General features: G+C 39.4%; 1 protein-coding gene and 1 long non-coding RNA gene across 3 annotated transcripts; one reads left to right on the top strand and one right to left on the bottom strand.

Annotated features, from left to right (window-relative positions):
• Nucleotides 1-3,733: 3,733 nt before the first annotated feature.
• On the bottom strand, nucleotides 3,734-6,985 carry LOC6529157 (iron-sulfur protein NUBPL). 2 transcript variants are annotated; one of them, XM_039372352.1, is made up of 3 exons: nucleotides 6,768-6,985; nucleotides 6,468-6,716; nucleotides 3,734-4,190 (listed from the first exon to the last, which is right to left on the bottom strand). In XM_039372352.1, exons 1-3 carry the CDS (start codon nucleotides 6,937-6,939, stop codon nucleotides 3,922-3,924), a joined length of 690 nt encoding a protein of 229 aa, XP_039228286.1. In that variant the 5' UTR covers nucleotides 6,940-6,985; the 3' UTR covers nucleotides 3,734-3,921. The 2 variants fall into 2 exon arrangements, with proteins under 2 accessions (XP_039228286.1, XP_002090165.1); XM_002090129.3 differs by lacking the exon at nucleotides 3,734-4,190 and having other exon boundaries at nucleotides 5,954-6,716; nucleotides 6,768-6,980.
• On the top strand, nucleotides 4,393-5,813 carry LOC26535639. The gene is made up of 2 exons (XR_001454159.3): nucleotides 4,393-5,499; nucleotides 5,559-5,813. It is a non-coding gene; the product is annotated as an uncharacterized LOC26535639 (long non-coding RNA).
• Nucleotides 6,986-13,348: the final 6,363 nt, after the last annotated feature.

The following is a 13,348-nucleotide window of genomic DNA, read 5'->3' as shown; positions in this document are numbered from 1 at the left end:
TTTTCATTTTTGTATTAGTCTTGTAAATTTCTATCGATTTGCCAAAAAACTTTTTGCCACGCCCACTATAACGCCTACAAACTGCCAAAAACTGTGTTTAAGACTCTCCTTCTCCCTTCCACTAGCTGAGTAACGGGTATCAGATAGTCGGGGAACTCGACTATAGCGTTCTCTCTTGTTTATATTGCACTTTTATATATAATATATATATATATTATATATTATAGGTGTCACTGTCACTTTAATTAAATTTTGCCTTTTGTTTAAATTATTTATCTTGTCCACCCGGGGCGCCATGAAGTTTTTAATTAGTTTATTAAAAAACCTAACCGAACGAACTTTGGTGGCAAGAATAATTAATTTGTATTTTCGCAACGACGAGAACGAAAAGTGCGTGTGCTCGGGATGAATTCAATTTTCGACTTGATCTTCTATTTTACATACGTATATGTATATATGTTCTTAGGCCTAGCTTAACAGAGGTTGGCAAAGGTGGGGCAAATTCGAAAAGAGCGAGAGAGAGCTTTATTATGCTCCCGCCTTCGCCCTAAACTAACTTACACTAGACTTCAAATATTTTTTCTTCCTTCATGCCAACAATAAACAACAAACAATAAACAATGACCGGCAATATGGGTTCAGAAAACAAGGATTTTTCTTAGCGGGTAGCTAAGCGCTGGCAAAGGCAATTACAAAAACAAAGACAAAGGAAATGCCTCCTAGATTGAAATTTAAAATTTGTTTATAAAATGGGATAGAGTGCTATGTGTACGGGTTGGATAACTTACATGCACATTGTAACATTTTGTTGCAATGTTTATAAAAACCGAAATATGATCAGGCAAGAATGCCTATCCGCCGTCTAAGGGCCGGCACCGCAACTAGTGCAGTGTCAGCACTTTGGGCATGCGTGACCATACATAAGAAGAGCGATATGTGCTCTGGTGGCTACTCCGCGTAGCTTTTAAGCCATTAGCGACTTATGCAAAGAACATTCGAAATAAACATATCAGCGGGGACAGTGGTCCCCCGAAAACCACGACCACGTGTTCTTATTTACTCCTTGTCGCATTACGCGTTACAACTTGCCGGTTAACTTCACAAGGGTCCTGACTATACAACTTCACCAAAGATCCTTCTTGGTTGGACCGGAACATGTTGTGAACAGTTTCAGAATAGTTAGGAGGATAGTTTGGAGGAAAGGCCGAGCCCAAAGAAAATTCTTTCGTCTGAGCACAGTGGTCCCCTGAAAACCACGTCCTCGTGTTCTTATTACGCGTTCCAACTTGCCGGTTAACTTCACAAGGGTCCTGACTATACAACTTCACCAAAGATCCTTCTTGGTTGGGTTGCCTCGGGCCGATACTATATGCGGACCGGAACATGTTGTGAATAGTATCAGAATAGTTAGGAGGATAGTTTGGAGGAAAGGCCAAGTCCAAAGAAAATTCTGTCGTCTGAGCACAAGTTATGTGAAGATCATAACAGAAAGATTTCTCAGGTATGGTTTGAAGTTAGGCTGCCGATTAATTCCGATCCTACTGCGCTGGGCAACTCCTTTAAGGTTGCAAAACGGCGGTTTTTGTCGCTTGAGCGACCAGAGATTCTCAAGATCCTAACATGAAGACCATGTACTTGGAGTTCATGGAAGAATATCATGCCCAAGGGGATATGTTGCCTACAGACAAGAAAATCCCTTCCACTTCTTGTAAAACATCGTTTCAGGTAGCCTTAAATGACATCATGATGGTAGGGCCGACATCCTTTAATGACATCCTGATGGTGGGACCGACTATTCAAGAAGAGTTGTACTTCACGCTACTCCGCTTCCGGCTGCACAGTTATGCCCTGACTGCCGATGTAAAAAAGATGTGTTGGTTTTTTCCCTAGAGCTACCGACGTACTTGGATCCGATTTTTACGTCGATAACATGATAACTGGTGATGCAGGAGTTGAGAAGCTAAAGACAATTAAGTCTGAGGTGTCTCTGGTTTTTCAAGCAGCAGGTTTTGAATTGACAAATTGGTTTTCAAACTCACTTGAGGTCACTCCATTTACCTAGGATTTAGATGCCTTCAAGTTCAATATCAAAACGGAACATACAGTCAGTGACATCGAAGCTGTTCGATCCCATTGTCATTAAAGGAAAGATACTGTTGCAGGAACTTTAGAATGGAATGAATAGATTCAGATGCATTTGGAAACAGCTTGAAATATGCTACAAAGCACCCTGTCTGAATAAAGTTGTTGCTGCCTTTAAGATACTTGTATTATCGGTTGTAAGTGATCTCCACTTATGCCGATCAATTTCAAATGCGTTGCACGCATACTCCAGTAGGCTACTAATATAGCCCGTAATATGTGACTGCATTAAAAAAAAGTTTATTCAGAAATTAGGCAATATTTTCATAGAAATAAATAATTACTAGAGAAAAGCAATATGCCAATACATACTTGATACATAGATAACATGGTAAAACAGAGCACAATAAACGAACCTAATAACAAATACATAAAGAAAACACTAACTGTGCAGCAATTGTTAAATATAATCTAGTTGAATTTGTGATGGTACCACCATCACACGTTAACGCAAAGCCCAGTACGTCTTGGAATATTGCCTTCATATTATCTACACAGCTCTCGTACTTTTCCTCAATCAAAAGAGTTACCTGCAAAATGAATTCAAATAGTAATCAAATAATTTATATTTTATATAAATATCAAAAACTTACCTTATTGCTTACTATTACTGTGGATTTCAACGATTTCGACGAAAATTTAATCACGTTCTTCAGTAATATTTGTTCACCGTTTTTGTTTAATTATTTCGTAGTCGGTTTCTAAGAGTATATTTATAAATAAAAAATTTATTAATTTAAATTTCTGATAAAAATACAGTGAAATTGATCTTCTGGATAATGTGTTTTAATTAAAATCAGTCACACAAAAATTAGGGGGAATAAAAACACACACACGCAAAAAACATGCGGTGCTAAAAATTTCGCGGGAAATGCACAAATCCTAAGCTATTTTCAATATTCCCACTAACTTTTACACACTTTAAATACGCATCTGAATCCCTTTTTTTTAAGTGCGATAAAAGATTTGACGAATTGCCCCTCGATTTGATGGGTTTGCTGCATACAGCTGCGAAAAATAAAAAGACCACTTGCCCAGTAAAACTTTGAATAAGTCTCCTACCAACAATTTAGGGTTTAAAAGAAGCTGAAATACCTTTATAGAAAAGTTAAACAATTCATTTATTCTGATCTTAAATGAGGAACGTTATTAAGAACGACAAAATTAGGCTAAAGATAAAATAGAATCACTTCATGAAAAATGCTTAAAAGTTGGAATGGAATCAACTACGTCATGGCACCGTTTTAAGGATATTTTGCGCCAGGACACCTAAATTATAGCAAAAAGTTATTCGTTGTTAGTTAGCTTTTCAGTTTCAACTTCTTTTCTCATATCCAATCAAGGATTTTTGATGGTATTACGGCCTGGGGACTGTGCAGGTCACTCCAACACAGGAACATAGTCATTTTAGAACTAATCCTGCTGGCGAACTTGGGGTCATAGTCTTGTTGATAGTATTCGGCAAGGGATAACATCACCATCACCAATATATCCGCAAAGACATGTTGAACCATTATAGTTTTTTTTAATGTATTGCCCCAACTACATAGTACGAGAAACAACCCCATACCATAAAAGTGGATCCTCCGTGTTTAATTGTTTTTACTGTGTAATTTGGCTTATATTCGGAATTCTTAGAGCGCATTACATATCAAGATCAATTACCACCAAAAATAAGAACCTTGCTGTCATCTGACCATAAAAAGTTCCTCCATTTTTCGCATGGCGAATTTAAATGTTCCTTGGCGAACTTAATGCGCTTGGGTATGTGTCTCCCATTTAAAAGAGGGACTTTCCTTCGAGTACAGCATTTGAAACTATGTATGTATGTTTCCTTAGACACGTGTGAACTCTTTGCACTAATGCGGATATGCTGATTTCCCTATTTAGTTCGGTATCAGCTTTAAATTGACACTTCTTGCTCTCGCGAGCTTGCCTTTTGAGGGTGCCCAGTGATTGTTTTCTCCCACGTATCTCGGTCTTCTCGTTGTACGTGATTATCGTGTCATTTTGTTCGAGCATTGAAGAATTCGACCAATATAATTTTCCTACAGAAATTAACAATTTTTATTAAGGTAAATTTCAAAAATATTGTTGGAAATAGTAATATACATTTTAAATTTTATAACCATGTGCTTATCACCAAAACAAACCTCCGACAATATTGAATATTTGAAAAAATCGATGGTAGTGTTTTTCTTTTCCTTGCCACTCCAAAAAAAATTACAAACATATAAAGGTATGGACAATTCAAAAAATTTTTATCATTTTCGGATGGGAAAAAAATGATCTAGCATTATGCGAAAAATCTGTATTTTGTAATAATTGGTATCGCAACCTTAATTGACTTGATCAAGAACAAAATACTATATGCTATTATTTTTTTCACAACTGTATATTGCAGGTTGCGCGGTTGTCGGCAATTTGGCAATTCGATAGAAATTTACAAGACTAATACAAAAATGAAAACATATCAAAACATTTTTCAAAGTTTTGGCGGTTTGTGGGCGTTAGAGTGGGCGTGGAAACATGAATCAACAGAATTGTCTTTGTCTCTGGAGTGTGTATGCTTAGTCATAACATTCTTGCTTTTGAGATCTCAGCGTTCATACGGACGGACATGGTCATATCGACTCGGCTATTGATCCCGATCAAGAATATATATACATACCTTATATGGTCGGAAACGCTTCCTTCTGCCTGTTACATACTTTTCAACGAATCTAGTATACCCTTTTACTCTACACGTAACGGGTATAATAAAATTTAAGGACTCAATTAAATATGGTTCGTAGATGGACCCACTGTTATGCTATTATTTCAAAAATTTGGATAATTTTTTTATGAAACTTTCCTAAAGTCCTTAAAGAAATGTCCTTTACGGTGGTCTTGCGTGCATTATTGAAAACGCTCTGCGAGGTGAGATATTTCTTAAATAGTGGGTAACCGATTTATCAATTGCATATTTTATATACTTATTTGAGTCCTATAAACTTTTTTGTTTTTTGGAATTCAACTCTAAATAACGAAAAATTATTAAATATAAATCGTCCCTAAGTTCCAATTTTCCACCGTTCCGCCATCGCCGCTAACGCACTGACGCTAATTTGACGCACGTTCTTTGGAGTAATTGTAAAAAAATTGACAAAATATCTAAGCTTCCGATATATATATATATATGTATATAATATACGTATTTGCGCCATCCAAACCGGCCAATTCAATTACTTCATAGAACCCATACTGCATGCTAACTGCGCGTTCTTTGGCAACGGCTTTTAGCCATTCTTGTAAATTAATCTTGAGGACTGACGTAAATGATGAGCAGCAATGAAAATTAAAATTGTTCCAATAGTGGTAATCCTAATGTCATGGTTTAACTAGGTAGAATTTGGTCATTACAGATTTAATTACAGAGTTAAAAACAAGAGCCCGATTAGATCCGGAGATATCTTGCTGTGGAATTCTCGAGACGTAAGCACACGACGATGAGTAGAATTTGGGTTGGTCATGTCATGTGCGGGGTGGTGTGAAACAGATGGAAGCACGCAGATGGCCCGTATTAAAGGATATACCAAAAAGATCTGTAAACTGTGATGGAGATAATGGATGCGGGTGTTTGAAGATTAATATAGAAAATTTTACAAGAACGGATTTCTAGCTCCCAAAAACAAGGTTTCCAATGATTTGGTGTTATATATTGCCAACTCTACTTGCAAAAACACAACCTTTTCCAAAGCATTACAATTTCGAAATCTTTTCTTAATCTTAACTGTACGGCATTTTACGTCTTTAAACTAAAAAAAACCTCTTCCGTGAAAGCTTTATTGGTTTTATCGTTTATGGCATACACAAACTTCATTTTTACTGGACGCTGTTACTGTTACTTTGATTTTGCTTACGTTCGTTAAGAATTTTTGTAATTTCCCCAGCCAATTGGTTAAATAGATTTGAGTACTTGCTGTCTGGATATTTGATTACAACAGGCACTCCACTCTCGTTGCACTCCGCTATTTGTGAGTCCAACGGAAGGGAAATTAGCTTACGTGGTAGAGAATTTATACGGCTGTCTTTAAAAAACTCCAATCGTTGATTACAGTTTTCACAAATTGTGTACCTCATATTCTCTACTACGCCAAAGATTGGAACATTTAACTTTTCGTACATCCTGGCACCTTTTAAGGTCACCTGAACAGCTGCAGTATGAGGTGTTGTTACAAGGATAACACCTGTGATAGGTGCATGCTGGGATAGTGAGAGATGTACATCTCCAGTGCCCGGTGGAGTATCTATAACCAATACATCTAAAAGTCCCCAATCAGCACCTTTTAGCAGCCGTCGTATTGCTGACATTACAAGAGGACCTCGCCATATAACAGAGGTCTCAACAGGTGTCAACATGCCCATAGACAAGCACTTTACATTGTAGTTTTGCGCCGGGATCATCAAATTCCTATCGTTCACAACCGGCTCACCATGGACGTTCATTAGAAGTGGAATAGTAGGCCCGAATATATCCCCGTCCAGCAATCCTACTCGCTTTCCCAGTCCTGCCATACTGCAGGCAAAATTAGCTGTAAAAAGACACTAAAATAACCCATAAATCGTAATATGTCTGAACACACCTGCCACGGTACTTTTGCCTACGCCCCCCTTTCCAGAAGCAACCACTATTATATCTTTCACTCCAATAATCGGTTCCTTCTTAGGCAATCCCCGCGCCATCAAAGTCATTTGGGGCCCAGTCAATTTTGTTGCGTAGGACCGCCAGAGCGTGTTGATCAATAGAGGGCCCATAGATAAAAAACGATCAATTAACTTTTGTGACTTAAATACAAATATAAATTTTATACTCGTAGTGGAAACAGCGTCGTTTATCTGATAGCCAATTCTCACACATTTCTATCATTACTATTTTGGAAAAAAAATGTTCAAATCGCAGATGCATAATACGTAATCCCTGTGAAATGTTAATACAAATAAAATACCCGAAATTTGCCGATTTATGATAATTTTACAATCGTGCTTTTTTTGGGTACAAGCCTAAATTATGTTTTGTCTACCCACAGATTCTGCATACTATATTTTAATTTTACAATATACTCTTTTTAAGAATAATATTTTTATTATTTTATACATTTTATAACATACGTATAGCGTATTTTACAAAATCACAACAATATACATTTTAGTTTAGTCTTACAGCGAGAATTGCAACATATTTTCAAGAACGGTACTTCCAAATACCAAAAAAAAAGGTGCAGACAGAGAAGGGCGAAGCATGTATGTTGTTTTGTTGCGTTTCTGTTCAGTAAAATTTTTAATTTTGAATTCTTAAGATCTTCATTGTTTTCTGGTGTCTTAGAAGTTTAGCGACTGCTCTCAGATTTATATATTCAGATTTACAAATCGGCGAGACATTTCCGTGGCGAGGAATTTGAAGTTCCCGAGAAAAAAAAAGCAAGGGGTTTTCCAAAGGAATACTACAGGTATTCCCGGGAACTCCTCGGGAAAATATGTACCTGTAAATCTAGAAAAATTTCCCAAAAAACGTAAAAAGTTTTTTAAATGTTAAATTAAATTTTTATTTTTTATTTTAATACATTAATTTGTACTTTTTTTTTGTTTGCATTGTTTTTTGAAAATGCCAGTGCGTGGGCCAAGGCCAATTTTTGATATCGCTTGTTTCGTTTATTATCGCTTTTTGCTGCTCAAACACCTGATTTATTTTATTTGTCAAAGTCAAACAAAGTGAAAAATGACTTTTATATTTGCAATTGCTTGTTTTGGTCTCTCATTGTTTGGGAACGAGACACCGCGCGAACAAGTCACCCTTTATCTTTGTTTACATTTGCATTTGTCTGCAGCTGCAGCGGAGCTTATCAGCGGAATCAATGTAATTGTCCGCGAGCTTGCCCAGTACTTTTCCAAACTTCTAACTTCTTCTAACTGTAACTTGTTTACGTCTTATGCTAGTTTAATCGTATGGCGTGAGTACAGCCAAAGCTTAAGTCAGTCACATTTTTGATCTGCGAGAAACGTACGCATCGCTGTCGAACTAATTAATATTAAGTGTCTGAAATTAACAAATAAATCAAACTAAACTGTAACACTGGCGGTTTATTTACAAACATAAAAAAATTGGTCCTTCGAGATCCGGATTACCGGAACTGCGTTTCTTTCGGGCATTTGATTTTGATTATTGGCCTTTTGGTAAACGGTGATCTATAGATTCCTACATCGTATAGAATCGTTCCCTTCTTTCGACCACCATGCGGAGTGTGATTCAGCAACGGGGCTTCTGCAAAAGCCAAATTACTCGTGCGCATAATAATGCCTTAAAATTTGTTGATGACATTTATTCAGTGCAAACAATAGTTGTCCGCCTGGCGCAACTACAGGAAAATTATTTGCGGTTCGTACAGCTCTCGGAAGAGCTGTATGCATTTAAATCGGAAGCCGATTGGGAGGACCCTGACGATGATTTTGACGCATATGAGGACAAACATTATGCTACACACGCTATTCTCAGCAATACTTTGGAGGAGTTGAGACGGGATGTCACTTCAAACAGTGTTGATGCCACAGTTCAAGCCGCAGACACATCCCAGAGAAGCCATGTCGATTTTCAGTTCGAGCGAATTAAACTTCCGACTTTTTCTGGAAATTATGAGGACTGGAAACATTTTTCGGACATGTTTATTGGATCGATTGCTTCCAATTCGAGCCTGACGGATTGCCAACGATTTCATTATTTAAAATCGTACCTTGCCGGAGGCGCGCTGGCATTAGTTAAACATATTCCAGTTACTAATGACAACTATCGGGAAGCGTGGGATCGGCTGGAACAGCGATATAACAAACAATCGCTAATTATTCGATCGTTCTTAAACAGTTTCATGAGTCTTCCGAGTGCTATAAATTCAAATATCGGCACAGTGCGGAAAATTGCCGATGGTGCAGACGAAGTTATTCGTGGTCTACGAGCTCTTAATTGCGAAGAGAGGGATCCCTGGCTAATTTTCATTTTACTTTCAAAATTAGATAGCGATACCCGCCAAGCCTGGGCTCAGTGCGCAGAATCCGAGGAAAAAGGTGTGACCATCAACCGATTCCTGAAATTTCTCACATCACGCTGCGATACGTTGGAGGCTTTTAACTTAACTCAATCAACCCAAGCTCGACGCTCAGCTACCACGCACCACGCAGACACGCATCCAAGACGGGAAGAGCCGAAGTGCACATCGTGCCAGCAGAATCACCAACTGTTTAAGTGTCCTCAATTCATCGCACTCGACATTGCATCTCGCCGAGACTTCCTCAAATCAAGAAAGCTCTGTTTCAATTGCCGCAGCCCGGCTCATGTGGTGGGCAACTGTACATCGAGGCATACTTGTCGGATCTGCCGCCGCAAGCATCATACTTTGGTTCATGGCTCGTCGCAGCCAATTCAAAATGGCAACAACATTGACACAGCAAGTGTTGGCAGCCGCGATCGACCAGCAGTCTCACATGCGGGATATACAATTGGCCACAATCAACCGCTAGCTCGAGAAGGTCATCGGCTGGGAAGCGAGACTCCCGCGGAAAACAACTTTACGCATCATACTCTGGAGAATATTCCGGCGGCTGGTTCTCAGACTCTGTTGCCAACCATCCTTGCTGACGTCATCGACGCCTGGGGAAACACTACAACCTGCAGGCTGCTCCTGGACACTGGATCTACAATAACCTTGGCATCGGAATCATTTGTTCAGCGAATAGGCGTGCGTCGAACGCACGCACAGATTTCTATTCTCAGTCTCGCCGCCAACAGCGCGGGATTTATCGGTGACGGCATAAGCTTGCCCTCACCTCCCCCGAAACCCCCACGGGTAAAAGCCTAAACTAAAGGCACTCAACCCGGAACAGAACCAGCAGCGTCAGCACCGGGGCAGCAGCGGATCGCCAACAGAGGATTCCGCCGAACCCGCGGACTGGACAGCAGCGTCAGCACCGGGGCAGCAGCAGATCGCCAACAGAGGATTCCGCCGAACCCGCGGACTGGAGTCGGGGCATCCGCCCAAGAATGCAGCGTAAACAAAACAACACTCGAATTGTAGCCAACATATAAAACTGAAATGAAATACAAAATCACTCTTGATAGAAAAGCAGAACCAGAAGGTTGTTATTATTCTTTACATCAAAGCTTAAACTTCAGGAATATATTACAACTTAAACCGGACCACGACTTAACTGGCGCAGCCGAAAAAGAAGAACCACAAGGAAGCATAGCGGAAAACAAGGAAACAAGGAATGGAGATCATAGGAATACTAACCATATTAGTGTAATGCAGGTAAGCGGCCGTGGCCAAGTGACCCGAATAAATGAGTGCGAAATATTTAAAGAAATCTAAAATGAGATGTAACAGTGCAACTATCAAAATTAACAATTCCATGCGCATAAGACAACCCGACACCAAGGCATAAAAAAAAAAAAAAAAAACAACCACAAAAAGAAATTAAAAATGACACATATCAAACGGCTTCAATCACTGATTGCCGCTTAAATGCATCACGCATTTAAATATGTAAACGTCACATACAGTGCAAAAATTAGGGGAATAAACCCATATACTACAACTAAAATTGTGCACCACCAAACGAAACATATTAAAACGGCTTCAATCGCTGATTGCCGCTTAAATGCATCGCGCATTTAAATATGTAAACGTCACATACAGTGCAAAAAAAAAAATTAGGGGAATAAACCCATATATTACAACTAAAAGTGTGCACCACCAGGCGAAACATATTAAACGGCTTCAATCGCTGATTGCCGCTCGAATGCATCGCGCATTTAAATATGTAAACGTCACATACAGTGCAAAAAAAATTAGGGGAATAAACCCATATATTACAACTAAAAGTGTGCACCACCAGGCGAAACATATTAAACGGCTTCAATCGCTGATTGTCGCTCGAATGCATTTAAATATATAAACGTCACATACGGTGCAGGAAATTAAGGGAAATAAACCGCAAATATTACAACTAAAATTGTGCATCACCAAACGACACATATTAAACGGCTTCAATCGCTGATTGCCGCTTAGATGCATCGCGCATTTAAATATGTACGTTAGGTTATATACAGTGCAACAAAAAGTAAGGGAAATAAACCCCAAATATTAACGAATATATACCAGGCAAAACATATTTAAGCGGGCATCAATCGCTGATGACCGCTGGTGCATCGTGCACAAAATATCTAAATTGTCATACTGCGGATAGGCAAATGCAAATGCCCCGCCACCGAATTAATGTGTATGTGTGTTTATAATCACGGCCGATCATTCCGTTTTGTGCCAGCCAAGGAGGGGGGAAGTGGTGCCGCTCAAGCCAGCCGCGGTTCTTGACTCCCGAGAAATCTGAAACCCGAGTGCGGAAACCGACGGCGACTGATGGGGGCACCCCCCATTCCCCTCCTGGGCCTTAACAACCACAATTGACGGCCGACCCCTTGAATTATGCTGGAGTCGAATTCTTTTGCGCATCGGACCACACAAAAATTAAACAAACAATCAAATCTTAAAGTCAAAAGGAGATGAAAACTAAACAAAAAGCACTTGAAAACATTGTATTTAAAGCACTTGGCTCGGCGGCTTTATTAGATTACTTTTTATCGATTGAGTAAACAATTATTAATGACACCCACTTGCAGATCCCAACGGATCAACCCATACACTACACAATAAAAAATTTTTTTACGAATGATAAGTACAAACTAATAAAGAAAAACTTAAATAAAACATCGTAATATATAAAATCTTACATTAGCACACAGATACATATATATATATTTTTTCTCATACTATTACACATACACATTTTTTATACTCTAGTAATATAATATATCAATATACAGATAACCAAATATCGTCAAATATAGATAGGGAAAATTAAAAAGGGAAAATAAAAAAAGAAATAGGCCGAATATCTTAACGTTATACTTACGCGAATTTTCACTTGCGAATAAAAGGTGTTCCGTAACCTAAATGTCAAAGAGGACAATAGTGGACAAAACGAGGTCCAGGCTAGGTCTCAGGAGTAGCGGTAGCCTACCAGAAATTAGGGAGGAAGAATTAATAGCCATGGATTCGGGACACGCCACCGGGGGTTCTAGAACCACCAGCCCGATCCCCGGCGGTTCGAATAGTATAGGGAATATGAGCACTGTCCTGAGTACTTCAATTAATACTATAATGACCACTACATTGAATCCGGAAGATATTTTAGCATTTGTTAAACAACTACCGACTTTTGATGGGACCCCGGGGACCCTACAGAAGTTCATTGTAAGCGTGGAGGAGGTCATTATGTTGATTAGAGGAACTGACCAAACACCTTACGGGCAGCTATTGCTGCGTACGTTGAGGAACAAGATAATAGGGAAAGCGGACGAAACTTTAAATATGCTGGATACTAAGCTGGAATGGGATAGTATTCGCGACAACCTAAAACGCATGTACGCATGCAAAAAGGCGGAACTCATACTAATATCTGAAATACAGAACCAACCAAACGGTCTCTCCTTCGGGAAGCTTTTTTATGAAATTACCAGGCTCAGGAGCGAACTACTTACACTGCCAACTACTTCAGAACAGGGGGTCAGTGCGGAATCAAAAAGAGCCCTCTATGATGGCATTTGCCTAAATGCCTTTTTAGTCGGGCTCCGCGACCCGCTCAGGACAGTCATTCGGGCTAAAGAGCCGTCGACCATTGAGCAAGCCCACGAATGGTGCCAGGTGGAACAAAGTTTCATGTACCAAAGACAAAATAGGGATAACAACTATAGTAACAGCTTCAGGGATGGATCACGCGACCCGCAATCAAATAACTCGGGTCGGCGTAACAGATCCCCCCAAAGGGCCCCCGCCAACTTCAATAACATCGATGACAGCGTAAATTTTCAACAAGGAGCCTCGACCGACAAGTCGGTTACTTAAGTAACAAAACTCCTGGCTCTGCCCTTCCTATGTAACACTAACTCTTTTTGACCCCCCCAAACTCCTAAAATTCCTTATTGACACCGGGTCATCTTACTCATTTATCGACCCGGACATTATTCCCCAAGAATTGACGCGGACACTTGATCAGGACGTAAAAATAACCACTGTCTTGGACAGTTATACACTAAGAAAAGCAACGACACTACCTATACCGA

Source organism: Drosophila yakuba, chromosome 2R, assembly GCF_016746365.2.
Source record: "Drosophila yakuba strain Tai18E2 chromosome 2R, Prin_Dyak_Tai18E2_2.1, whole genome shotgun sequence".
NCBI classification, from domain to species: Eukaryota; Metazoa; Arthropoda; class Insecta; order Diptera; family Drosophilidae; genus Drosophila; species Drosophila yakuba.
The sequence above is the reverse complement of the archived record's forward strand: the minus strand, read 5'-3'. Positions and strand labels throughout refer to the sequence as shown.